This window comes from Thrips palmi, unplaced genomic scaffold, assembly GCF_012932325.1.
Source record: "Thrips palmi isolate BJ-2018 unplaced genomic scaffold, TpBJ-2018v1 HiC_scaffold_6, whole genome shotgun sequence".
In the NCBI taxonomy this organism is placed as follows: domain Eukaryota; kingdom Metazoa; phylum Arthropoda; class Insecta; order Thysanoptera; family Thripidae; genus Thrips; species Thrips palmi.
The window spans coordinates 8,223,232-8,249,208 of NW_023144633.1; the positions used below are offsets into that span (position 1 = coordinate 8,223,232).

Below are 25,977 nucleotides of genomic sequence, written 5' to 3' on the forward strand. Positions count from 1 at the left end.
TAGGGATTTTGTGAAAATTTCAATTTTTATGCTCCGTTTTTAACGTGTTGTTATGTATTTGGGCACGAACTTTCATGCGCGATCTTAATCTACTAAGATGCTCTTCCGAAATCCCAAATATGAAGAAAATATGGATATGACACCGAAAATAGTTCCCTTGTCAAGTGCACATCTAGAAGTGCGTACTTGCTAAGTACTCGCTTATCAAATCGTACATCTGTAGGTGTGTACACAGACTGTATGCATGTGCAGTTCTGCAGTCACAAGTCTGTAGATGCATGCTGAGCACACGCTTTAATTTACAGACTCGATGTTCTAGTCGTTTCTTTTTTTGTCATATCTGTACTATTTTATTTTGTTTCGTTTTAAGTTAACTTGCGTTAACGAAGTATGGTAGGCCCCAATAATCAATTTATCTTGACATTGTGCAGAATGCAGGATTTTCCGTACCCACGCTGTTACTTGTCCTGCACAGGGATCCTTAACTTACCTCATAAGGGCATCATAACGTTATCATAAGAGTTAAAGTTATTACCCTTAACTTCTAACATCTTTTCAAAAGGGTAAGTTATTTTTTTATGTCTCGAATTTGTGTGGATATACTTTTGCAAGTACTTCCGTAAGTCCGTACCCTTAACCTATAGCGAACATTGTCTTATGTTACGTTATGACAGCAGTGTTAGTTAAATGTTGAGTTAAGTTAAGGATCCCTGGTCCTGTACTTGTTTTAGCACGGTAAGTCCTGCGATTTGAAGTATGTTGACAACCAGTCTGAGCTTGATGAAATTTCCCATGTTTTTTCTTCCTGCAGTGTGCGTGCACATCATGTGTGAGTTTTAAGTGATCCTGCCGACAAGCCAATACTTAAGTCTCCTACCTCACGAAACACACTATAAATGTTTTACAATGAAATTTGACCTATGTTGTTCGTATGTTACAGTGGATTCGGTGCAAGCATAATACGAAGGAATATTCCTTCGTAATACGAATCTTTTTAGCTTTTCCATTGTAAGACACAAAGAAAAACCTTCGTAATACGAAGAAAAACCACCTTCGTATTATGCTTGCGCCATTTCCTTCGTATTATGGGAAATTTCTTCGTAAGACATTAAGACAAGCATGAAGAGTGCACGTTGTACTGATATTTTTTGTGTTATGCTTTTTACAGGTAAAATTTTCGTGACCTTCTACACTGGCACGGTTCTTCCGGCTTGCCGTTTCAACTCTATACAGAGTCAGCCAAGTGTCACGGAGAAAGTGAACCAAGCCAATGCGTCTCTCGACTACCAAGTGCTTTCTTTAGGAAACTGGACGAACTTCCAAGAGTGGCTGGAGGCATTAAATGAAGCGGGTCGCTCTGTATTCTCATCGTAGTGCCGCTCTGTGATTTGGTTTTAGTTAGTTTGCTTCCGGTGCTGTGTCACTTGGTTTTAGGTAGTTTGCTTCCGGTGCTGTGTCACTTGGTTCTAGGTGGTTTTGCTTCTGGTGCTGTAGTTAGCTCCGCTTCCGCATGTGTGTGTGTTGGGGACGGTGACTGCATCGCGTCTTGCCATCTGTCTGTCCTAACGCGGGCGTGTCATGTGTTGCAGGCGCCGCGGTTTTCGGACAGGTCTCCGTCAAAGAGGACTCCAAGATGGGCTGCTCTGGGGCGCAGGGCCCTGCTCTGCCGGCCGCGCCGTCTGCTGCAGCGAGCGATCGGGTCGTCGGCTGGTGCAGCGTGGCAGGCTGCACGGAGGGCTTCTCGTCGTGGGAGAAGCACGTCAAGCATCACCGGGCGTGCCACGTCAAGGAGCAGGACAGAGGATCCTTCTGCTCCCTGTGCCTGGTGCAGGTGAGGGGACACTTTATATTACTACAAACACTGAGAATGAAAAAGTCATGATCAATACCCAATTTTGGGCGAGGTATACTGTATCACCCAAATTTGGACGAGCATTGTTTCCTCGCCCAAATTTAGGCGAGGAAGTGAGGAAAGGTGTATCAGCTGTCTATATGGCTCCATAGTGACCCAAATTTGGTTGAGGAAGCCTTCCTCACCCAAATTTGGGTAATAAAGAATTCCTGGCCCAAAATTTTAGTCATGATCATGACTCTTCCATTCTCAGTGAACTTGTTGTGTGCACTGCTTTTGCGCAGAATGAAGCATGCGCGTGAAACGTTCGAGTTCATGCTCACACACGCACACACACTCTCGTGCTTGGTTACGCTCAAATCATGCAGTTTAAATCGCGTGCTCAGCTCAGCGTATGCTCTAAAGGCCACATAATCAATAAGTGTTGAATGAGGATCGAGAAAATGTGTACCTTGAATCTCAGGGAGTTTCCTCTTAATTCATAGGAATCGATGCGATGTGTTCATGAAATCTGCAAAATTTTGTTCAACTTTTTTCGTTAACTCACCCGCAGATACGCGATATTGTTTACGTCATTTTCTTGAGATTTATTTAGAACCCTCAAAATTCATAGAAGCTTACCTAAGCCCATTTAAGTTTGCCACAATGCACTCCATTTTCTTTGCATTCATGTGATCTCTATTTACAAATCATTGAAATCAACTGCCATCCATCAAAATTCTTTGCGGTTCTCTCAAATTCTTCTCATCGTACTTTGTCAAAATTTTCTGAAATTTATGAAAATTAAACACCGATGTTCAGGCCCATTTTCACTTTCGTGCAGGTCATCAACTTTGAAGGCCACATGTTGTCGCACAATCATCACAAAGTGGACTGCAGCCTCTGCTCGGCTAGCTTCGTGAACCAAGGCGCTCTCAGGAAGCACTGGACCCTCTTTCATCGCCGGTCGCTGCCGGAAATCCCGCCGGCAGCCCGGGCCGCTCCCACTGCCCCAGCCTGGAAGGCCTCGGAGGCACCGACAGCGGTCACCACCGTATCCGGCACCAGTGCGAGGCTACCGGCGACGGTTACCACAGCATGCGGCATCGGTGCGAGGCTACCGGCGACGGTTACCACAGCATGCGGCATCGGTGCGAGGCTACCAGCGACGGTTACCACAGCATGCGGCATCGGTGCGAGGCTACCAGGCGACGGTTACCACAGCATGCGGCACCAGTGCGAGGCTACCAGCGACGGTTACCACAGCATGCGGCATCGGTGCGAGGCTACCAGGCGACGGTTACCACAGCATGCGGCATCGGTGCGAGGCTACCAGCGACGGTTACCACAGCATGCGGCATCGGTGCGAGGCTACCGGCGACGGTTACCACAGCATGCGGCTCTGGTGCGAGGTTACCAGCGACGGTTACCACAGTATGCGGCATCGGTGCGAGGCTACCAGCGACGGTTGCCACAGCATGCAGGGACCAGGGGCGAGGCTACCGGCGACGGTTCCCACAGCATGCGGCATCGGTGCGAGGCTACCAGCGACGGTTACCACAGTATGCGGCATCGGTGCGAGGCTACCAGCGACGGTTACCACAGCATGCGGCATCGGTACGAGGCTACCAGCGACGGTTACCACAGCATGCGGCATCGGTGCGAGGCTACCAGCGACGGTTACCACAGTATGTGGCATCGGTGCGAGGCTACCAGCGACGGTTACCACAGCATGTGGCATCGGTGCGAGGCTACCGGCGACGGTCGCCACAGCATCCGGCACCAGTGCGAGGCTACCAGCGACGGTTACCACCTCATGCACCACCAGTGGGAGGCTACCGGCGACGGTTACCACAGCATCCGGCACCAGTGCGAGGCTACCAGCAACGGTTACAAGACCACCGGTAGCAATCCCAACAACCTCAAGTACCAACATAAGACCACCAAAAGTGGTTCCGAAAGCTTTCAGTGCAAGTGGAAGGCCACCGACGGCAGTCACTTCGGCATCGGGCACTAGTGCAAGACCACCAGCGGAGATCACCACAGCAGCCGGCATTACCACGAGACCACCAGGAACTTTTACTCCAGCAGCCAGCACTAGCGCGAGGCCACCGACGCCGGTTACAGCGGCAGCTCAACCGAAGGCAGTGAAACCGTCCTCCTCCTCTGTAGCCGACGCTCAGCTGGACGCCCCAGTGCTGGGCTGGTGCACATTCCCAGGGTGCCCGGAAAAGTTCTACACGTGGCAACGCTACCTGGTACACTTCAAACTGCTCCACGACCCGCTGCTGTGCACGACTTGCGGATGCACTCGCCACGTGGCGCCGCACGGGCAGCTCGACCTCAAGTGTCCTTCCTGTCCCGCCTGCTTCACGCACCGTAAGCGCCTGCTCCACCACAGGTAAGCGCCTGGCACACTGCTAGAAAAAGACCCGCGACTAACCTACTGAAATACCTGTCAAAAATCTTTAGAAAGACTTTATTGTACTTCCAAAGTACGAGAACAATCGGTTTACAAAGTACAGTGGGACCGGCATAACGAGTGCAGTCCGGGCCTCGAAGGAGCGTAACATTTTGCCTAGTTTCACACACTAAATTCTTATGGACTTTTTTATGCATAGTTATGCATGCACAGATACGTCCATATGATATGTATAATATTAAGCATCACTGCGTACATTTTATGCAGGAATATGCATTCGTTCGTTACTTTGTTAAACTTTCATTGTACTTTTCTGTCAACAGTTTTCGTTGCACTTTTCGTTTGTTTCTCAAGGTTTTTTTTGGCAGTGATGCACGATATTGTAATGAGACCGGCTTGTTCACAGGAAAAGCTTCCATCGTGAGACGGAAGCACCTCTGCCGTCGGAGCACAGGAGGACGGTCCCTGAAGACATCGCGGGCAACGTCTTGGTCAGCATCACGGAGAACGTGATCGGCTGGTGCACCTACCAACACTGCGGCCAGCCTTTCTCGAACTGGGAAGCCCACGTGGAGCACCAGATGACGCATCACTTTGAAGCCCAGGTGCGATCTTAACAGAGCAGCCAATACGATAACTATGGAGCGGGATGCACTCGCGTTGTTGTCGGGTCACGGCATGTGTACATTGTTTTTTGCCGCGTACAACACACTAAATTACTATGTAGGTTTTTCTGCGCGCTAATGCACGAAATTAAACATGCACTTCGTAACGCACGGATTTGTGCGCAACTATGCAGGATTTTCTGCATACTTGCGCGGGAAATCGTGCATTGTCCCGCACAAATTCGTGCGTTACGAAGTGCATGTTTAATTTCGTGCGTTAGCGCGCAGAAAAACCTACATAGTAATTTAGTGTGAATGAATACAGCTCACTGAAATTCTGAGAGACTTTTTTTCCGTGACTGTTGGTATATTTGCACCTACGAAAGTTGTGTTAAAATTTGTTCCTCGATTACGTATATCTAATATGAAAGAATCGCCCCTAATTTATAGCTTACGTATGTGCAAATATGGCCACAGTTATGATCAGTGAAGTTCATGAACATTAAGTTTGCACTCTAAATGTTTGTGTACAAATTTTGTACGAGACATCACAGTTTTTTGTGCTCACGAACTTTTTGTACAATTTTGTGCACTTAATCTCGATAAATGTTCAGTTTTATGAACGAAAATTGTAAGAAGTTTTCGTGTGCACAATCAACTGTGATGTCTCGTACAACTTCGTACACAACATTTAGTGTGTGCGGAGTTCCCCTGTGACCGTTTCCCATTTTTCCGTCGCCAGCCCAACGTCGTGTGCCATCTGTGCCTGGAGACGGAACCGTTCGGCGGATTGCAGGACCACCTGGAGGCGCACCGCCGCATGGGCGACACGCCCTGCCCGCTCTGCTCCGCCCGCTTCATCGGCACCGTCACCAAGCAGCACCTCACCGACTTCCACCACGTGACGCCCTCGGGCAGAGTCCCCGCCGTGTTGGGCTGGTGCACTGCCAATCACTGCACGGCGTCGTTCTGCACCTGGGAGGGCTTCGTCCACCACTTTATCCGCCACCACATCAAGACTGCAGACCCTCTTCGAGTGTGCCAGCTGTGCCTCAGCGCCCCGCTGCTGTCCGCTGAAGCCGCCAAGCGGCACACCCAGGACCACTTTGCGGCGGGCAGGCAGCACTTCGAGTGCCAGCTCTGTACAGCGCGATTTTTCTCGGAGCGATACCTGGCCCAACATGTGAAAGAATTTCACCGCAAGGCGTACTGAGGTTCGCCATTGACTGATCCTTTGAAGAAGAATTTGTTTATTTCGATTTATTTCCTGTCGAATCCGACATAGTTATCCACCTGCGGTTAGAAGAGAGGACTTTTGAAACTTGTGCTATCATATAGCAAATCGGTCAACCTTGCTTTATTTATTGTCGAATTCAATAAATCCTCGTTAATAGTATTCCCCTTTAAGTTATGATGAAGCAATCTGTCAACCTTGCTTGATTTTCATTTTTTCAGTCCATTTGACCACTGTAAACCTGATGTGGTGAAAGGATTTGCCTTTTGAAGTCTTGATAGAGCAAATTTATCAACCCTGCTTCATTTTGTGACAGATTCTACATTGTAATCCTTTTGTCGTTTATAGAATTTTCCTTTGAAGTGAAGACAAAGTCAATCTGTCAACCTTGCCTTCTTGTCAAATTCAACATTGTTCACATTGTAAAGAGAATTGCCTCATTAATGTGTTTGTTGTTTGTGTTAGTGGTACGGAATGGATTATTAAAATTATCTATTCAAAATCATCAACTGTTTATTCTTATTCTGTGTCCCAGAGTTCAATAATATAGAAGAACACATTCATGTATGTGCTTTGGAGTCCACATATGTCTACACATCTGCGAAGTCTAGATATGATGACTACTCATTACACACTTAAGCACTCATCTCAGCATGTACACAGCAAACACGGACATCTACAATCAAACATTACGTGCATGCACGCCTCAGAAGAGGTCCAGGATAAATTAAGACGTATGACTGATAGTTTTAAATGAACGAAGCTAAAATCATATACGTGTTGGTGAATCTGGTCAGAGGTTCTTTGATACATCATACAGTAGTCCTATCGGCAAACAATACAAAAAGCATTTTAAGGCACCTCGCAAGGCCTACTACAATTACTTGAAAGAAGAAAGCGATGTGTCAACATTCTTGGAGATGGAAGATTAGTCTTCCACTACTCTAAATCATCTTGGAGATGGAAGATTAGTCTTCCACTACTCTAAATCAAAGGTGCCAGTGAATGGATCTTCAATCAAAGCTTTCTTCAGCCCTTCCTGATCCCTGCTAAAGATCAGGCTGCACAGCTGCTTGTTAAGGTCCAACAACTTCTCCTTGTGCGTGTTGATCTTCCGCTCGGTCTCCTGAAACAGCGTTAGGCATGAGGGTTGGACAGTATAGATTTCCGAGTCAGCAGCACACCTCGCTAATGGATAGTTTTTATAAGGGCTCAACTTTTGGTGGCCGCGGATATTGATTAAATAAAACTAAAAGACATTTTTTTTCCTCGAGCTAAGTCATGAGGTATGACCGTCAGAGCCAACACCTTACACACAAAATGTTATGTGTAATTTAGAATGCAACATCACAATTTATAGTGCACACGAACTTTTCGTACAAATTTTGTACGGAAAAAGGCATAAATTTCACTACTTTTGTGCAAAATTGCGTACAAATTTGTACAAAAAGTTCGTGTGCGCAAAAACTGTGATGTCTCGTTCAAAATTAGTACAAAAACATTTAAGGTGTAAAGGCAACTTTTGTTGAGAAATACCAACTTTGAGAGCTCAAGGAAACCAAACGAATCGACATATTGTCCCTTGGATTCTAGTCCCACTTAGACCTAAACCAACTGTCGGCATCTTGAAACCAAGTAAAGTCTTATAAAAAAGCATCCTCAAATTCCAATTTTTGTCAGTTGCGGCAATTTTTTGATCAGATAGAAATGACTGTTTCCGTGTAAAAGATATTATGGTCGATTCCGTGAAAAGAATATTGTCTTAAACGCTAGCGAATTTCGCGTAGTTGGATCATTAAGGACAGCTACAAATCAGAAAGGGATCGAGATGGAATTAACACCAATGTGAAGATGAAAGAAATCAGAAGTGCTTTTAGAAACATATTCTACTTACTCTCGAGCTTACTCTCTTATCCGCCCAAAATTATCAAAGTTAGCAAGATTCACTCGCATTTCAGATTTTTTCCCACGGTCAAGACCAGATATGATTGTGTAACGATAAAATAAGATCATTCAAAATGAGCCCCACGATCACAACTTTCCATTATCAGTGTATTTTGGTCGAAATAATGCACCCGCAATTGCATTCCCTGAAAGGACAATGGTGCGGTGCACTCACCTCGGTCCGGACGCGTTCGGAGACGACGGCCTGCAGACTCCCCAGCTCGAGGAAGCGCAGCTCCGCCACCATTTTGAAGCGCCAGGCATTGGCGCCGGGCATCAGTCGGTCCAGACTCGCAGCTGCTCGCGGATCACGTCCTTCCAGCGGTCCGCTCCAACTGGTCGGAAAATTTCAGCATTGTATTTGTCAAGAAAATCCAAAGAGTGCATGGCATGGCTCCAGGCGCACACTTAGTTCTTGCAGGCTTTTCTCTGAAAACTGTACAGTGTGTTCAGTACACTCTATTTGGAGTGCACTCACAAGCACACTCCTGTGAGAGTGTGCTCAATCATACACTCTAACGAGATTGCTAAGCTGAGTGTGCACTCCCAACGAGAGTGTGCTTAGCGAGTATTACTAACGTGAGCTTGGTCGGGACAATATATGCACTGAGTAACCTAGGAGTTACTCAGTACACGTTGAAGAGAGTGTACTCATGAGTGCACGCTTAAGATAGTGTACTCATGAGTACACCGGAAAGAGAGTGTACTGAGTACACTGTTGAGTTTGAGAGTTAAATGTAATTGTGTAAGCTAATCATGCTACAGATAGGTAAGGTGGGAATATTAGCACCAATGCGAACATTTCATGCATCTTCCTGCATATAATGTACACATTGATGCGATATTATAAACCTTGCACCTTGTACGCATATGTGCATGCATAACCTAACCTAACCTAACCAGCACTTCCAAAAATCTACCAAAAGGTACCAAAAAATGTACCTGTATTCTTCAAGGCAGTTACTCCCAAAAAGTACCTTGAAAAGTGACAGGTGTAATTGTAAGTTCAGTACCTATAGGTATAGGTGCGAGAAAAGTACCAAGGTACCCAGCCTGCTGGAACATTGAAGCAAATGTGTTGGCGTTCTTTTGTTACCCTGCATAATGAAATCCTCGGCCATGGGGTGCCAGAATTTGGCTCTGAAGGCTTCCTTTGCATGCAGCATCACTGAGTGGCTGGGGTGCAGGAGGCCCCGTGGGTACACACTGTCCTCGATGAACTTCAACAACTGGTCGGGTGAGGATCCTGATGACCAGAGCACATGTACTTAATGTAATTATCGTCTACAGGCTTTTTACCGCAACAGTGCTGTAAAGAGACTAGACTGTCACAACAGAAAAAGGAGTGATGCACTTTGAAAATTCTTGCAAGTTTCCAAGACTATTTATTAATTATTGTGCAGGTTGTTAAATGCCTCTGCAGGAAAGTCAAATGAAGGCCGTTTTCTCAAAGTACTTTCATTCATACATGCAGCTACTTTACTTTGTAAGGCTTAAAAGTTAGTAAGGTTTTCAGAGTGTGCTCATGGTTGTCGTTTAAGAAGCTACATTGGCGCAAGCGGTATCTTTGTTTTTGCGGACAAGGCAACTGCCGCCAGTTTGATTATTTGCAGAAACTTTGCTTTGCAGCTATTTTGTTCCCAGCCGTCGAATGGACCCCATTCTTGGCTAAAAATTCTCTACTTTGTCACTCTCAAAACCTTACAAACTAATTTTAGCGTTGCAAACAAAAGTAGCTTGTAACATTGTATGCTGGGCATTACGAAGAAAATACTTCTCGATTTACCAACTATGTATTTCTCCGTGTGACAAATTAATTAGTTTGTTTCTTACATATGCTCAAAATACTACGTAAGGTTTCATCCATGGTCAACACAACTTACCACGAAGTTGAGCCAGCTTGATCTTTGCTGCTGTAGTGAGATCATTAACCTGAGATGACGTCATTGTCTTGTTGCAGGCCCAGCAGCGCCAGGAACTATGATGATCATCAACAGGCAGCACGTAGCACTGCTTCCCTTGCCCTGTCATGCAACATCAATGGAGCTGGTAAGGGACGCAGTGGACAGTGGGATAGAAAACCAGCGCTATTTTGAGCTCCAGAGTCGCTTCAAAGGACCAGAACCGAACGTGACCTCCACAAATGAATTCCTCGTACGGAGAGCAATCCATTGGTGGGGTCACACGTTCGGTTCGAGTCCTATTAAGCGACTTTGGATCTCAAAACGCGTCGAAATTTAGCCACCTCCACCGGTTTCCTGGCCCATTGAGCAGTGCTTCGCGACTGAAAGCATTCTTGGGCGCTTGCTGCACTGAGAATCCAAACGCTATGCGTATAGCGTCAATTGATGCGATGCAAAAGCATCGCACATGAAGTGCAATACCTCCCTATTCCCATGCATTGGCATAGAGCATTTTCGGGACGCATCGCACTTAAAGTGCAATGCACGTATGGTGCGATATCTCAGCTGCATCGCACCATACGTGCTATACTCATAGCGTTTGGAATCTCAGTGTGGCAATGACACACGCAAGCGGCTGCTTTGCTTCGCACACACTCGTAAACGCATGCCCGGGTTGTGATATGATGCCAATAATAACTGCACTATGTAGAATTTCAAGATTTCCTTTAAGCATCCGATATTTTAGAAGTTCAGACTCTATTGTAAAGGGAAAAAGACTTGTCCACACAATGCATACCTGCACAGTCCGCACAGCAGGGAGAGCCCACGTACATTCCAAGCTCGGTGGTGTCGACGCAGCGCTCGCAACCACAAATGAAGCCCCAGCGAATCAACACAGACTGCCGGCGATCGTATGTGCTGTCCACCCAGTTGCCGCACTGAGACATGAGGCAGAATTTGGTACAGTATTAAATGCACACTCAGGCGCGGATTTGGAGGGGGGGAAGGGGGGGGGAGTTTTTGCCCTAGATAGCCGCCTGAAAGGTAGGCAAAAAGTGCTCCTTGCCCCCCCCCTCCCATTAGCCCCCTCTGGATCTGCCACTGTCCACACTACACACTGAACGATCCAGGAAGCGGAAGGGGATAATTCCATTTAGACCGACCATTTTTCAGGAGAAACAAGACGCTGTTAGCAGGGATGATTAAAACAAAGCAGAGGAATTATTTAGATGATAACAAGTTCAAGAAGCGTAAGTTACATTTTGAGATAAACATCAGGAGTGTCAGGTCATATAGGATTTTTGTTACTTATCACTTTCCGTAAGGGAAAACAGAGACATCTCAACCTATATTTCCTAAACGAAGTGAAATTTGGAGACAAGTCAAGTGGAATTAACTGAATTGATTCTTTTTACAATCGATACACAAAAACACAAATTGAGTTATCTTCTATCAACAATATGTTCAACGGAGTCATGTTATCTTTAGTTGAGTTGTTTCCATTTTCCGCTTAATGGAGAGTGAAAAGTGGGTCAAGTTGAGTTACATCTTTTTTCGAAGTGGATTTTCTCCTTAACCGCAAGGAATTGAGTCAAATAATTTAGTGCAATGATGAAAACCATTCTAAGGCACAATGAAAGAAAAGAAACTCAATTATTCCCGTCTCCCGCTTCCTGGATCAAATGTTGTCGGGAGAATTTTGTACGAGACGTCACAAATTTCTGTGCAAATAAACTTTCCAAAAAAAATTGTACGTGACTTTGCACAGAGTAGGGCGAAAATGTGCAGGTTTTCGTAATGAAAATTGTATGACAAGTTAACCTATGTATATATAAAATTGCAACGTCAAGCACAAAATTTCACACATCATTTCGTGTGTATTAAACAGACTTTTCACCCCTCTCAAGCATCGCGAGGACATTAACCTCTGCCTTAAATTTTAAGGGTTTTGAAACTGAACAAGTTCTAACCTCACGACTAACGGTGATGAAGTCGCCAGCAACAACGTCCTTCGTTGTCACCGCAAGCAACTCCCTAGTGCCAGGGGTCTTCGTCACATCAGCGGAATTAGGGAAGCAGCTGTGGTTCCTGAGGGACATTCCCGCATACAGCACGCCCAAGAACCCCTGAAACAGATCGACCCTGTGGGAAACAACAAAGACAACAGGAAGCATCGCGAGGGTTCTGCCACTCACCGGCATCCCTTCTTCCGTGGCGGTCACAGTCCCGAACGCAGTGGCCAGGCGGGCGGCGCGCTCCAGGTCGCGTTCGGACAGCCACTTGATGCGCGCATTCTGGCGCAGGTATCGCACCACTCGGGCCGCCAGCTTCGTGGTGACGCCTATCCAAGGCGACATCTGCAAAAACACGGCGTCTTCTAAGATCCAGTGGTGGCGACAACGGGGCAATCCAAGAGAAAATAGCTTTACATGCGAGTATACAAAAATTTCTGAAATTGAAATTTGGATATCTAAGAATTTTAGACGAACTTCCATAAAATTCGGTGTAAACTTCACCGAATTTACCAGAATTTCGATGAATTGCGACTTCACTTCATAAATTTCGACGAAATTTGATGAGCATATCAAAAATCATGCGCGCAGTGAATTTTATCGTATTTTCGTGGTTTAGAAGAAAGAGTAGACATCCTAGGCCTAGAGTTAAACCTTTTTTTTTTTCGAATAAACCAGTTTTTTTTTAATTTTAAGACAACCTGCTTAACTTCAAATTTATTGAAAAAGTTTTAATGTTACCCTGGAATTTGGTAACATTTTGCTGTAACAGACGAAGCTTGCCCCTGGCGCATATAGTACGAACCATCTACGCTTTACCAACCTTAGGTGCATTTTCACTGAATACAGTTTCCGGCTTTAGGTGTTGAAGCAGTGAGTTGCTGGCACATGCTGTGGCTGTTCGCAGTGTTGCCACGACGACCCCGAGTGGGATGTCCGCGTTTCTGAGATGAGCTGGGAACAGAAAGGAGGAATCAGTCCGCAGGACGTGGAGTGGGGTAGCATATGTATCTGTGATGGCCCCAGTCCACACACTGTTAGAAATAGTGTTATTTAGCAGTGAAAATGTTGCTAATTTTCTGAATGACGAAAAGCTTTAAACAGATGACTTTCATCAACAAGATGAACTCTGACACCTGCGAAGGAATTGATTTAAACTCGAGTGCAGCATCAAGTTTAAGGGCCATTTTAAATGGCAATGACGCTCAAACCTGTGGCCTTAGAGAATCGAGCCACAGCTCGCTTTGGCTTACGCTTTGAACATCAGAGAAGAACATCCTGCACGGCATTGGCCGTTAAAATATGCTCGAAAGGTAAAAAGCAAACGCGGCGTGATACAGAAAAGGACACCCTCCCTTACACTGTTTGGTTGTTGTCAAGCAAACTTACCCTTGGGGACAACGAACTTGGCACGCTGGAAAATCTGACACTCCACTTGGTGGTCCACGGACCGGCTGCAGGCGTCAGAACAGACGGGGAGCCCGCAGCGGCGGCACTGGGACAGCCATCTGTCCAAGTCGATGCAGCACCCGACACACAACACCTTCAGGCTCGGGGCTTGACGCGCGTCAACATGACACATTAAACTACAATCCTGAAAAAGAATCACGCAACAGCTCTTATTTGACGGCAAAGGCTATGAAAGAAAAGTAGTCGTATGTGTTGTAAATGACAGCGGAGGTCAGACTCTCAGGCAAAGTACTACAGGGTGAGTTTTCTCAATGTGTCAATAATTTGCAGGCAGTTTGGGCATCCCTAGGGGACCATTTTTCACCAATGAACTTGTGGGCGCAAACGTCTAGATACGGAGATAATTGGTGTTTTGAATTTGGATTTTGCGCCTACAAGGTAGGCACCCGGTGCCACTGAGGGTGGCAGGACCTGTCGAGGGGGTGTCGCGGGACTAGCAGTACTCGCGGGAGTGCCACTGACCTCGCGGAAGTATCCGTGGAATCCTGCCACCCTCGCAAAGACAGCCGTGAGATCCACTGTAACGGGGGCCACCATGACAGCCCCTTGAGACCCGCGGCAACCCCTCCCAAAAGACATTTGCAAGGTCCGCCGCACCCCTTCGAGACTCGAAGCACCCCTCCTAGACCCGCGACACCCCCACGTGAGGTCCTGCGCCCATCAGTGGCAGCGGGTGCCTACCTCGCAGGCGCGAAGGCCAATTACAAAACACCAATTATCTCCGTACCTAGACGTTTGCGCCCACTAGTTCATTGGTAGAAAATGATCCCCTTGGGGTGCCCAAACTACCTACAAATTATTGACACATTGATAAAATTCACCCTGTATGCCCTAAAAAGAAAGAGAGGGTTTTGGTCTGAAGTACTGAGTCGTAAGTCTCCTATGATAGTCTTTGGGCGTAAACCTTTGACAGACGTGTTTTTTGCTTCCCTAGCTAATTAATGATAAACCATGTTATTAGGGAAACACTGAACAATTGCAACATAATTTGAGAAATTTTTGCAGAACAAAAATCACGCAATCTTCGACAATTTAAAAGTGAAATATTTCCAAATAGAATGAATACTACTTTTCTATTAATGACGAAAACCGTCTACTGTTTGTGACAAATGAGCAAAAGGAAATGAAAAATTTACCGACCAACAACCGAAGTTAAAATACTTCGAGTGATTTGAAAGCCTTTTGAAGACAAAACTGAAATTGGCACAAAGGCTCGAAAAGATTTGTGGAAGAATGCTAACTCATTAATTGAATGTACAGATATGGCCAAAGTTACCGACAATAAAAGCACATAATCATTTAGAGTGTTCACTCAGGAAACGTTACAAACTATTTTAGGCCTTATAAACAAAAGCCGCTTGTTATAACAAAACATTTTGTCTCGCATTTTGAGCATACATAAGCTTCCAAAGAGAAATACTTCGTAATTTACAAACTATTTCTTTGTATAACAAAATAAATTGGTATGTAACTATGTATGCTAAAAATACTACGCACGGTTTTATGCGTGTATACACTGTTGCTCAAGTCCCCTAAGTTTTGTTTGCATGTACAGCAAAGCAGAGCAACCTTGAAATTGCAGGTATGCGCCACGTGTCGAGCACTTAGTAAGCATGCTCCAGCATGGAGTAAACATATCGGGTTGGCTCCAGGTGGAGTGAACTTGCACACACACTGGTAGCCATCGAATGTGACGTCATATTCGTTCCAATGTGAATTTTGTCACGTTCGTTTGAATATGCTGTCACATTCGTTTGAATATGAAGTCACATTCGTTTGAATGTTGATCCACTTTCAAACGAACGTGACACCCTACTTGAATGTTGATCCACACTGAAACGAATGTGACACCAGCATCAGATGGCCGCATGATGCCCGTGTCACGTTCAAACGAATGTGACATAGTATTCAAACACGAACGTGACAAAATTCACATTGTAACGAGTGTGATGCCACATTCGTTGAATAACAGTGTACACACTGGAGTTCGTAGAGCACCCGGTACCTACCGTCATGGACTTGACCTGCGCGAACGCGTGGAACGAGGCGGGGAAGGCGACCGACGGCTGCTCGCGCATGATGGCGGTGCCGGCCGGGATGTTCTTGGCCGCCACGAGGGCTCCCCCACGCAGCGCCACGCTGCCGCAGCCGGCCCGGTGCTGGGGCCAGTGGGCCTTCTGGTGCTCCTTGCCGCAGTAGTAGTCGACGCGGCACTTGGAGCACGCCCGGCCGGACTCGCCGCACACGGCGCACGGGCCCAGGGGCGCGACTGCAACGAGAACACGCTCAGGGGGCTGCAACTAGGGACCCTCTCTGTGAGAGATGGGTCAGGCTGGCGGCCTCCAACCAATCACAGACCTCGGGTGTATATGGGCCCGACGCCGACCAGATCTGTCATGTGCAAATCTACCCCCCCCCCCCACTCAGGTATCCGCAGACGAATTGTTTATGGCCCCCAGCCGGAGTGCTAGCCTCTTGAAGGGGAGCTTCTTGCCCATTTACACCCGAGGACCTGTGACGTCAGCTCTGTCCCATCTCTCACAGAGAGGGTCCCTAGCTGCAACGCCAATGGCTGGTGTAGGGGCGATCCGCGAGACCACCCAAAACATGGAAATCGCACTGTGGCAAAAAGCTACGGAAAATTCTGAAAACAGCTTGTGGTAATTCTCCGTAACCCCTAGTCAATATTCTCCGTAGGCTCTTACAGTATTTTCCGTAGGACCGTACAGTATTCTCCGTAGGACCTTACAGTGTTCTCCGTAGGACTATACAGTCTTCCAGGTCCTACAGAGAAGACTCTGCGGTCCTACGGAGAATACTGTACAGCCCTACGGAAAATACTGTAAGAGCCTACACGGTAAAAACGGTTTCTGGTTTTCCCAGGAACTCCCTGGAAATCGCATATGCCTTCACCATTGGCTTCCTGGGAAAACCAGGTACCGTTTTAACCGTGTACGAAGAAAGAGGGCTACGGAGAATCTGGCAAAAAAATTAACAGAATTTTCCGTACCTTTTTGCCAGTGCGGGGGGCCCTAATGCTCAATGATGGTCCCTTTACACTGAAAATAGAAAGGTCATACTTTTGACCGCTTAAACGGTCTTACTGAAATGTACGACCGAAAAACGGTCATACTTCGATGTATGACCGAAAAAACGGTCATACTTCGATGTATGACCGAAAAAACGGTCATACTTCGATGTATGACCGAAAAACGGTCATACTTTATAGTGTATCACGGGTAAAGGCTGATATATCCCCAAGCTAAACAATAGCCAGTCTCGCTGATGTCTGACCTTTTTTTGGTCATACATTTAAGTATGACCGTTTTTCGGTCATACATTTGTGTATGACCGTTTTTCGGTCATACTTTTTGTATCACCGAAAATCGGACAGATGTCTCACCCTTTGATTTTTAGTGTATTCAATTTCCCGTCACGCGGTCTTAGACCTAAAGGTTCATTTTGTGTGGCACACCGATTGGTTGCACTTATTGTTAAGGATGAGCGGTCAAAGACGTCCGTTTACAGTAGTTTTCCCGCCATTTTTAAATTTGAATTTTTGGGTTTCGGCAGAAACGTTGAGAATGGCCTGAATACTACACGACACGAGTGCATACCCCTCGGCCCCGAGTAAGCACTCTTAAAATCCTACGAGGCATTTGCTTCATAACTACTTTACGAAGAAAATGAAGGCATTGTAGAATTGCTTCATATTATGAAGAAAAAATGCTTCGTATTACAAAGGATTTTGCTTCATAATACGAAGCATTTCTTCGTTGGATTTACAATGCCTTAATTTTCTTCGCATTACGAAGCGATTCTTCGTAGAGTTTTTACTGTGTACGTGTCCACGTTGGGCTGAACCGAACCAAAGATCGACCATCGCCTACACTGAGAATGAAAGAGTCATGATCATGACTAAAATTTTGGGTGAGGAATTCTTTACTACCCAAATTTGGGTGAGGAAATTTTCCTCGCCCAAATTTGGGTGAGGAAAGTTTCCTCGCCCAAATTTGGGTCATAATACTATGGAGCTATATAGGGAGCTGATACACCCTTCCTCACCCAAAATTGGGCGAGGAAGCTTTCCTCGCCCAAATTGGGCGAGGAAACATTCCTCGCCCAAATTTGGGTGAGAAAGTAAACCTTGCCCAAAATTGGGTATTGATCATGACTTTTTCATTCTCAGTGTATCCGACGACCGGGGCTCTTGGGAGACTCATTAAGATCGTACAATTTTCTTTTTAAAGTCAAGGTTAAGTGATCGTGCCTTTGATTCATTCCGCAGAAAAAAAAAGCCTGATGAGGCAATATTCCAAAAGCCGCATGGATAATTGACATCTCCAACGTAAATGAGAAAGAAAAAAATTCACTGTTAAAAAAGTTATGAATTTTCAAAGCAATTTTGATGACAATTTTACGAATACGGATACGAGTTTTACAAACATTACAATTTTCATAACTTGATGCGAAAATTCGAAACAATTTCGTAAAATTGACAATTGTTGATAATTTTAAAACCATGTTCTGAAAATTGCGAATCTTAAATGTTGATTCTGAGCACACAATAGTAATTTTCCGAATCCGATTGTAAATTTCATAACTAGCTCAAGAGGCGTGGCCAAGGGGCGCTGGTAGAGTCATCAGGCAGCTGACCCTCCGCCTCCCGTGGGACGTGGTAGCACAGCGGTTAAGAGCGTGCACCACAAGTCAAAAATCCCGGGTTCGAAACCCGCTGATCAAAAGCAGAATCGGTTCAATAAATGGCATAAGGCCGCTTGGGTGTTCATATACATGAACACTTAGTTGTCCTTTTGCTTAACTGCTCTAAAATGACCTCGCAAACGCGAGTATGAATTTTCATAACATGATATGAATTTTCATAACGTGATTGTAAAACAATTTACAATCATTTGTGATTTTAATTTTCATAACAATTGTTTTTGAAAAAAAATGCCAACCAATGTTATGAAAATTACAACTGATTTTTTTAACAGTGTTCCAATGCTAACGCATTGCACGGTGTTCCGGTTGTAGGAATCAATTTGAAGTCTGTCGTCTAAACGTTAATCACGTTAATTTTACCGTTATTTACGTAACTTTGAATCCTACCGGTATTTTTACATCCCCAAACCTGATTCAGTTAACACAATGACCATCTCAGTCCATCTCGCGATCTCGCGATTTACAGTGCTCATGTTCGTCAAACGAAAGTCATCCGCGTTCCGAAACCACCCCTCCCGAGTTTGTAAAGTTTGTCAAACCAACCGTCGTGCTGGTTACAGAATTGAGGAAAACATCACAGGAGAACCGCAGCCTTTAAAAGCAAGCCAAACAATCCAACCTCAGCAACAATGTAGGGGCAGTTTCAATGCGCGACTACTCGTGTTTTCAGCCTCGCGATTTTCGAAAGGGCGCAGACGCCGAGAAAATTGTTGCCAACCCCCGAAAATTAATTTATTGCGTCTTTTCTGCTACGAACTTTTTACTGACAGACTTCAAAGATGTTCCAATGTCGGGACACCGTGCGATGCGTTAGCATTGGCATTTTCGAATTTCACGGCGTTTTTATTTCTTTTTATCAGCGACTTTAAATTTTGACAGTTGGTACGATGGCACCGTGTCGTTGCCATGGAGACTATTTTTTCATGTTTTAACCATTTTCTCAGAACACAGACGATTTCTTGTCACTTTCATGAGGCAGGAGGTTTAGTTTTAAAGAGTGGCACATTTTCTCTTTGAAACGTTTCTGGAAAATGTGAACGGATAAGGGTGCTTGATTGTTGCAAATTTATGTTTTAGTCGTTCACGTTAAATTCTCACGATAAATTTTTGAAATTTTCAGGAATTTTTATTTGATTATGATAACGAGTAATTTGGCGGGATCCATTTTCCAATCACAAGATACCGGAAAAAAATAAGAATCTGAGCCGTCCCGGGCAATAGGGGTCCTCCTTCGTCGGAACCCCTAAAAAGAGAAAAACTCACTGAAGCAGAAGGGGCCCTTTGCAGACATCGTGGATAGAAGTGCGGACAGGACGGACTATGAATAACTGAAAAAGAAGAATACACATTGAAGCTATGGAAAGTAAAAACTTTCTGCCGCAAGAAATGAGCCTCGCCGGTCGCCTCACAGGAAGAGCTGCGAACTCTAGGCCAAAATGCAATCACCATACACTGGTAAAACTGAGGCGTGCTATTACCCTGTTTTAGGCGTTATCACTGTAAAAACTTAGGTGTGTACTAAGTATGCATTCGACAGATGCATACTTGAATAAGTACACACGCACACCGTAAATGTCTTACGGTGAAAGGCTGTACCAACATATTATGGTGGAAATTTTCTCCATTATGCAAACTAAATCAAAATATCTATATAGTGCAGTGAAGTTTGCACTGTAAATGTCTTACGGTGAAAGGATGCACCAACATATGGTGGAGATTTTCTTCATAATACCAACGAAATTCGTCAAAATATCTAAAAGGTACAAGTGAATTCCCAATGGTATGTTACGAAGTCAGCTGCACCACCATAATATGGAACATTTCCACCATAATATGGAGAATCTTCACTGTGCAACATTTAGAGTGTGCAAGGCGGTAGATCTGTCGAAGGGCGGTACAAACGGTCTGAAAAGGGTGGAAATTTTTGTAACACCTCCGCAAAGAAGGTAAAACATGAAGCCAGCCTTTGACAAAATTACTACCTTCAGATGCCTTTATCGCCAGTAAACGGTGGAAATGTTACCGCCTTCGGATTTGGAGTGCAAATGCAGATTCCACCATTCAAGTTTGAAGACAAAACCCCTATTCCTAAGCATAGTGCAAATGTGGACAACTCCACATTTAAAGTGAGGAGACTGCAACTCTGCACTTCCAAGTGCGCAGACTGCAAACTTCACACATCCGTATTTCAAATGAGTTCTCCACCTTTGGTTTCACGGTGTGGCGGAACGTTTAGTGTAATCCCTGGACCGGAAGTCAAAGAACAGCAGAACTAAAACCGCTCCCGCGCAATGCTATGCGCTGCCACTGACCGAGTACTCCAAGGAAGCTCTGGCCCGGAAGAAGAAGAACAAAAACGGAAGTAAGAAATTGCAGTTTCTATGAAAATATACGCTGCGGACCCTCGTGCGCAGCGTATATTTCTCATAGTAACTGCAATTTCTTACTTCCGTTTTTGTTCTTCTTCTTCCGGGCCAGAGCTTCTTTAGATTACTCTATTGGATGAGGGGGCGTCTGCGCTCGCGCAGACGCGGTCCTTAGTCCTTGTTCTTCGACTTCCAGACCAGGGTATCGTTGAAATACCCTACCCGTTTTTATTCAGGAATGGTCAAATACTAGGAGTTCTTAACGCCACTTCAGACAATACTTGTATGGCGGTCCCTACCGCTGTTTCATTGTTGAGAGACGCGGCAACAATGAAGGCGGCTGGCTATGTCCGCGCCCGCCTATCCCGGCCTGTCCTGGACTGAAGGTCCGTGTGCACCAGTGACGGAACCAGGGACGGCCTTCAGGTGTTGGGAAAGTATGGAACTTTTAGCCTAGTTTACAGGGAGACAGATACGTGCTTTTAATGACCTAACTCAATATGGAAACTGGGAATAAATTTGACGTATGCGACCGTAATACGAGTCGTAACATGAGTATATCGTCAAAAATCCATACAGCTCTTGAAAATGCCCTCAATTTGACGCTACACTCTAAATGTCTTACAATGAAATTTGACCCATGTTATTCGTATGTTACAGTGAATTCAGCGCAAGCATATTACGAAGCAATATTCCTTCGTAATACGAATCTTTTTAGCTTTTTCATTGTAAGATACAAAGAAAAACCTTCGTAATACGAAGAAAAACCACCTTCGTACTATGCTTGCGCCATTTCCTTCGTAATATGGGAAATGTCTTCGTAAGACATTTAGAGTGTACTTTTCCTTTACCAGTAAATAAACAAGCAATTTTAAAGGCATGCTTCCCTGACGCTTTGACGACTCCTGACCTTCAGTTAATACATGCTCCGAAATACCCTAAACTTGATCTACGCGCTACCTGCCCCTTCGTATTCACTCTCATTCCAGGAACAAGGAAAACTACGTTGAAACGACTGTGACAAAATGCCACTATGAGCATTGTGTCACATTCGTTTGAATACGAATAAGCTACTAGGTGACTGATACAAATTTGAACGAATGTGACACAATTATTGAAGGAACGTGACATTTTACACTTTTCAAGTGGGTGTCACGTTCGTGCAATGAGTGCTACCTTCAGGTTCTGCTGGCAGTGAGAAATTAAGGAACACTCTGAGGAATAGCGTACATTTTAAGGGGAAGTCTGGACTGGAAGCTGGGATCCACAATTGTGGCCGGAAACTCATTTACAGTAAGATTGTTACCAGGCGTGGTCCCAATATTGTACAATCGGGTTTAATTCATGCAATTATTTGATGTTTCCGAGGAAGTCCTTTAAAGAAGGAAAAGTATGTATGATGGCTGCACAAATTACTTGCATTATTTATGTGCTGTTGAAATGAGCAGAAAGTCACTAACGTGCTGAGAGCGTAACAATGTTCTCTTCAAGAAAACTGACGGCCGAAGCTGCTTGACTGTTTCCGGTTTGCATTTTAGCCTTCATGGCCACCTCAGACTTACCGAGGAGGCACTGTTGCGAGCTGACTAAACATTTTCTGAGAGGCCACCGGGAGGCCGCTATCAGTTTTGACTGAGGGAGTTGAAGTCTTAACTCACCTCTGATTGGATTCTTCGTAGGACCCTTGGATCGTCCCCTCTATTGCTTTTGGCACGCTTGCGAGAGTTTTCTGCTGCTTCTTCGCCTGATCGGATGCAAGGTAAGGTAGGACTGGTCGGAAGAGGAACAGTGCACGTTATGAGATGCCTCTCTTTGAAAGTTCTTAGTGACTTCCCTTTCATAGATCACGGTAAGATCAGTTCCTTGGTTAAGTAAGTGTAAGAGGAATTTCAGATCAGATAAGCCACCTCGCTCGTGGCCATCTTCACACTGGTAAAACTTGAGCGTAGTGGTATGCTTGATTCAAGCATACGATTACGCTTGAAGAATTTACGATTGACGTCAAGTGTAGAGAAGAAATCCTCCCATGCATTTAGGTAGATGGGAGAGGGGCGAAATGGAGAACTACGCTTGAAGACGAGCGTAGTTCTACTACGCTTGAAGAAAAGCGTTAAAGTACGCTTGAGTTCTACCAGTGCACCCCACAGTCACAATATTATCCAAAGTAATGTCGGAGTTTGTGTGAAACTTCACCGCTGTAGCTTTAGTAGCTTAGAAATGGCAGCCTTCTACAATCTTTTGTCATTTCCACACTACTAGAGCCACAGCGATGAAATTTCACGTCAAATCTGCCAAGACTGGGGGAACATTTGAGTATCGCATGGACGGAGGTGGTCTTGCGTAACATGACTAAATCTCTTCTGGAACTATTAGACGGTTTTTCACTTTTTTTTTCAGCGTCACTGCTTTTTGCGCTACGTACTTAAGGTTGTTTTCGCCCGTCCCTTGGCCAGCTACCATGGAGACCAGACCCGATGTAAGTATATTTCGCTCCTCGCTAGTTTTTGAGATGAAAGTCGTCCAAGTTCACTGGCTATAAATAGGGAAATGTACGCGTGGTTAAAACCTGCTGCTATTTCTTGATGGTTTGGACTCAAAACTGAAACAGCTTCTTGAAGAGAAAGTTACAAACAACCCCATTGGATTAAATACCCAGGCTTTATTCCAGTGATCTTGCGCTTCATTTTCACTTGAACCAGATCGTGTGTTCCAAAATGAGCCGTGATAATTTTCAAAACTTTTTATCACCCTGCAGACGGTTTCTGTGGTTTCTTTACGTTAGAATGGACTACCGAACTTTCGTCTTAGTTCCCCCAAACGAGGGGGAGGGAGTATATTTTTGGAGTTACCTCTTTTTTCCAACCAGTGATGGGGAGTTAAGATGAGTTGATTCTTTTTACATTAGATTCATAAAGACACTGACAGTGAGTTATGTCCTTTTGCCATTTTGTGAAATGGAGTCATGTGGACTTCGGTTACATCCATTATCCGATGAGATTTAGACCGTAAAAGGGGCCAATTTGAGCAACATACATTTTTCATGTGGACTTTACTTCTCCTAAACTGTTAGGAATTGGGTCTAATACTTTGGTGTGCTGGTAAACCATCCTGAGGCATAATGTTAAAGTAAAACTCAATTTTGAGACAAGTTGAACCAATCCCTTCTTGCACTTTCCTGGATCAGTTTTGTACGAAGTGATGCATGATTTTAAACCTGTGTAACGTTTCGCGAAAGATTGTGCACACATTTGCATAAATTTATGCAATTTTACGCATGTTATTCAAATTGCTATAAATCGTCCAAGTGACACGTACAAAATTCCTCCTAAAAATTTGCTGTGTACGTACGCATAACATTATAAAAATTCTACGTGGGCACAAAATCGTTCAAGTTACACTTACCACACTGAGAATGAAAAAGTCATGATCAATACCCAATTTTGGGCGAGGTTTACTTTCTCACCCAAATTTGGGCGAGGAAAATTTCCTCACCCAAATTTGGGCAATAAAGAATTCCTCGCCCAAAATTTTAGTCATGATCATGACTCTTTCATTCTCAGTGCAAAGTCTACTTCCAAATTTGGTATGAGTGATGCTGAAGGTTTGCGAAGATCCTGACGCCCCTCTTCCCGCAGCTGCTGTCTTTGCCTGACGACGCGCTGCTGGCCGTGCTGGCCTTCCTGCCCGCCAGGACGCTCTTCGCCTGCCGCGTGGCGTGCCGCCGCCTCAGGGACCTCTGCCTGCACCGCCACCTGTGGCGCTCCGTCTGCGTGGAGAGCCTGGGAGTGCTGCGCGCCGCGACGGCAGCCCTCGTCCCATGCATCGGCAGGATATCTCTCGACGTAAGTTGAAAAGATATTTCAACGATTCTTTTTAGAATCCGTATACGCATGCACTAAATGTCTCCGTAGTTCTTTGTGCATAACCTATACTTACACGAAACTGTGCACGCGTTTCAAAATGCAGCTTCTGGAAAGGGCAAAGGGTAGGGTGTTTCCTGGCGTATTCCGTAAACTAAATTACTATGCAGTTTTTCGTGCATAAGCTATGCACGAAACTGCAGTTTCGAGCATAGCTTATGCACGAAAAACTGCATAGTGATTTAGTTTACGGAATACGCCAGGAAACACCCTTTGCCCTTTCAGTGTAGTGTGCAGACCCTGCCAGTTCAAATTTACTTGATTTACTGTGCTCTTCTAGGTGCCGCTGCGATCCACGGCCGCCCTCTTGAAAGACACTGCGTGCGTTGTCCGTGCGCTGGAGCTGGCGGTGCAGAACTCGCAAGATGCCGCCCTGGCCTCCACTCTGCTCAGCGAGGTCTCCGCGGTCGGCGGCGCCACGGAGCTCGTCCTGCTCATCAAGTGCAGGCGCCCCAACGCGCTGCAGCCGCTGCTGAAGGCGGTCTGGGACAGGCGTGGCCTGCTCACCCTCGACGTGACCAACAACTCGCGCAGGCCGCTGCCCAGCGACTGGTGCGAGACCGTTGGGGTGCCCTCGCTGACCAGGCTTCGCTACGACTCGCCCTCGGCGGACCCTTTCCTGGAACTGCTGCTGCGGACACACGCCGCTACACTGCAACACGTGGAGCTACAGCGACTGGAGGACGTCCCCGCGTCGCTCCTCGCTCACGCTCTCCAGCTGCGCTCCCTGAAGTGTTCGCCCTGTGAAGGCTTGTCCCAGCTGGTGGACTTGCCCGATCTGTCCAGCATCGACCTATCCCATGAAGGAGAGTCCAACTGCCACTGCCTGCAAGCGACCGCCGCATTCCCGCGAGGTACCCTGGCATTCCTCACAGAGGCGTCCCACCTACGGAGCGTCACGCTCTGCGTTTTCACGGAGGACTCTGAAGCGCCACTGCGTGCGCTTAGCCTCTCGCCATCCGCCGCAAACATTGAAAACCTCGTTGCACTCGCTCATGATCAACCCGAATCATACTTACTGGGGGAGATCGCGCCTTTCCTATCCTCGTTTCGCAGCTTGAGGACCCTGATAGTCGAGGACGAGCCTGTGCACGAGTTCCTGGAGGCAGTCTCGCCCGCTGCACTACCGTGTCTCACTACGCTCAAGTTTTGCATCCATGAGGACTCGTGCATGCACGGCACGCTGCACACCCCAGGCGTCCACGACCTCCTCATCCGAAACCCTCGCCTGCACGTATACAATTTTGACCTGCATGTTGTTTGTTGTGGCGAGTGCCCATGGTGCAGGTGGGGCTGCCATGAGCCTCTGAAAGGCACTGCTAACCGCGAGGTGTGCTACTCGTCGCACAGCAAATCCGCCAGTTGCCCAGAGGAGTGTTTCCAGGCTTTCAGTCCCAGTTACCTACCCTATCCGAGGAATAACTAACGCGTGGTTCGAACGAGTCTCCCCGTTTCTGTAGGTCCACAGGGGTCAATTCTTACATCTGTCCCTTCTTTGCTGAGAAGTTTGTTTATTGTTATATCTGGCCTCAATATCTCATTGT

The 25,977-nt window shown here is 45.9% G+C and overlaps 3 protein-coding genes across 15 annotated transcripts; 2 read left to right on the forward strand and 1 right to left on the reverse strand.

Moving 5' to 3' along the window:
- The first annotated feature begins 1,036 nt into the window (after positions 1 to 1,036).
- Positions 1,037 to 6,597, forward strand: LOC117651859. The gene is made up of 4 exons (XM_034396340.1): positions 1,037 to 1,831; positions 2,676 to 4,232; positions 4,660 to 4,858; positions 5,601 to 6,597. The coding sequence occupies exons 1-2, from the start codon at positions 1,634 to 1,636 to the stop codon at positions 3,846 to 3,848; spliced, it is 1,371 nt and encodes a 456-aa protein (XP_034252231.1). The 5' UTR covers positions 1,037 to 1,633; the 3' UTR covers positions 3,849 to 4,232; positions 4,660 to 4,858; positions 5,601 to 6,597.
- LOC117651855 lies at positions 6,588 to 22,356 on the reverse strand. 5 transcript variants are annotated; one of them, XM_034396322.1, is made up of 12 exons: positions 22,172 to 22,356; positions 19,411 to 19,475; positions 15,432 to 15,691; positions 13,342 to 13,546; positions 12,776 to 12,906; positions 12,136 to 12,297; positions 11,911 to 12,066; positions 10,737 to 10,878; positions 9,920 to 10,060; positions 9,133 to 9,282; positions 8,212 to 8,371; positions 6,588 to 7,218 (listed from the first exon to the last, which is right to left on the reverse strand). In XM_034396322.1, exons 2-11 carry the CDS (start codon positions 19,436 to 19,438, stop codon positions 8,313 to 8,315), a joined length of 1,434 nt encoding a protein of 477 aa, XP_034252213.1. In that variant the 5' UTR covers positions 19,439 to 19,475; positions 22,172 to 22,356; the 3' UTR covers positions 6,588 to 7,218; positions 8,212 to 8,312. The 5 variants fall into 5 exon arrangements, with proteins under 5 accessions (XP_034252213.1, XP_034252214.1, XP_034252215.1 ...); XM_034396323.1 differs by lacking the exon at positions 22,172 to 22,356 and adding an exon at positions 20,813 to 20,941; XM_034396324.1 differs by lacking the exon at positions 22,172 to 22,356 and adding an exon at positions 20,736 to 20,861.
- On the forward strand, positions 20,347 to 25,890 carry LOC117651858. Of its 9 annotated transcripts, none has more exons than XM_034396337.1 (5): positions 20,347 to 20,365; positions 22,193 to 22,272; positions 22,911 to 22,989; positions 24,149 to 24,355; positions 24,714 to 25,890. In XM_034396337.1, the coding sequence occupies exons 3-5, from the start codon at positions 22,972 to 22,974 to the stop codon at positions 25,857 to 25,859; spliced, it is 1,371 nt and encodes a 456-aa protein (XP_034252228.1). In that variant the 5' UTR covers positions 20,347 to 20,365; positions 22,193 to 22,272; positions 22,911 to 22,971; the 3' UTR covers positions 25,860 to 25,890. The 9 variants fall into 9 exon arrangements, with proteins under 9 accessions (XP_034252228.1, XP_034252226.1, XP_034252225.1 ...); XM_034396335.1 differs by lacking the exon at positions 20,347 to 20,365 and adding an exon at positions 20,796 to 20,939; XM_034396334.1 differs by lacking the exon at positions 20,347 to 20,365 and adding an exon at positions 21,467 to 21,590.
- The last annotated feature ends 87 nt before the right edge of the window (positions 25,891 to 25,977 follow it).

Excerpts from the sequence above, each read along its gene's own strand:
- LOC117651859 (XM_034396340.1), top strand. The coding sequence starts at position 1,634 with ATGGGCTGCTCTGGGGCGCAGGGCCCTGCTCTGCCGGCCGCGCCGTCT. Across the intron at positions 1,832-2,675 it reads GCTCCCTGTGCCTGGTGCAG|GTCATCAACTTTGAAGGCCA; the intron begins GTGAGGGGACAC and ends ACTTTCGTGCAG.
- LOC117651855 (XM_034396322.1), bottom strand. The coding sequence starts at position 19,438 with ATGTCTGCAAAGGGCCCCTTCTGCTTCA. Across the intron at positions 13,547-15,431 it reads CGCAGGTCAAGTCCATGACG|GATTGTAGTTTAATGTGTCA; the intron begins GTAGGTACCGGG and ends ATTCTTTTTCAG. Across the intron at positions 12,298-12,775 it reads TCAGTGAAAATGCACCTAAG|ATGTCGCCTTGGATAGGCGT; the intron begins GTTGGTAAAGCG and ends GTGTTTTTGCAG.
- LOC117651858 (XM_034396337.1), top strand. Across the intron at positions 24,356-24,713 it reads TCGGCAGGATATCTCTCGAC|GTGCCGCTGCGATCCACGGC; the intron begins GTAAGTTGAAAA and ends GTGCTCTTCTAG.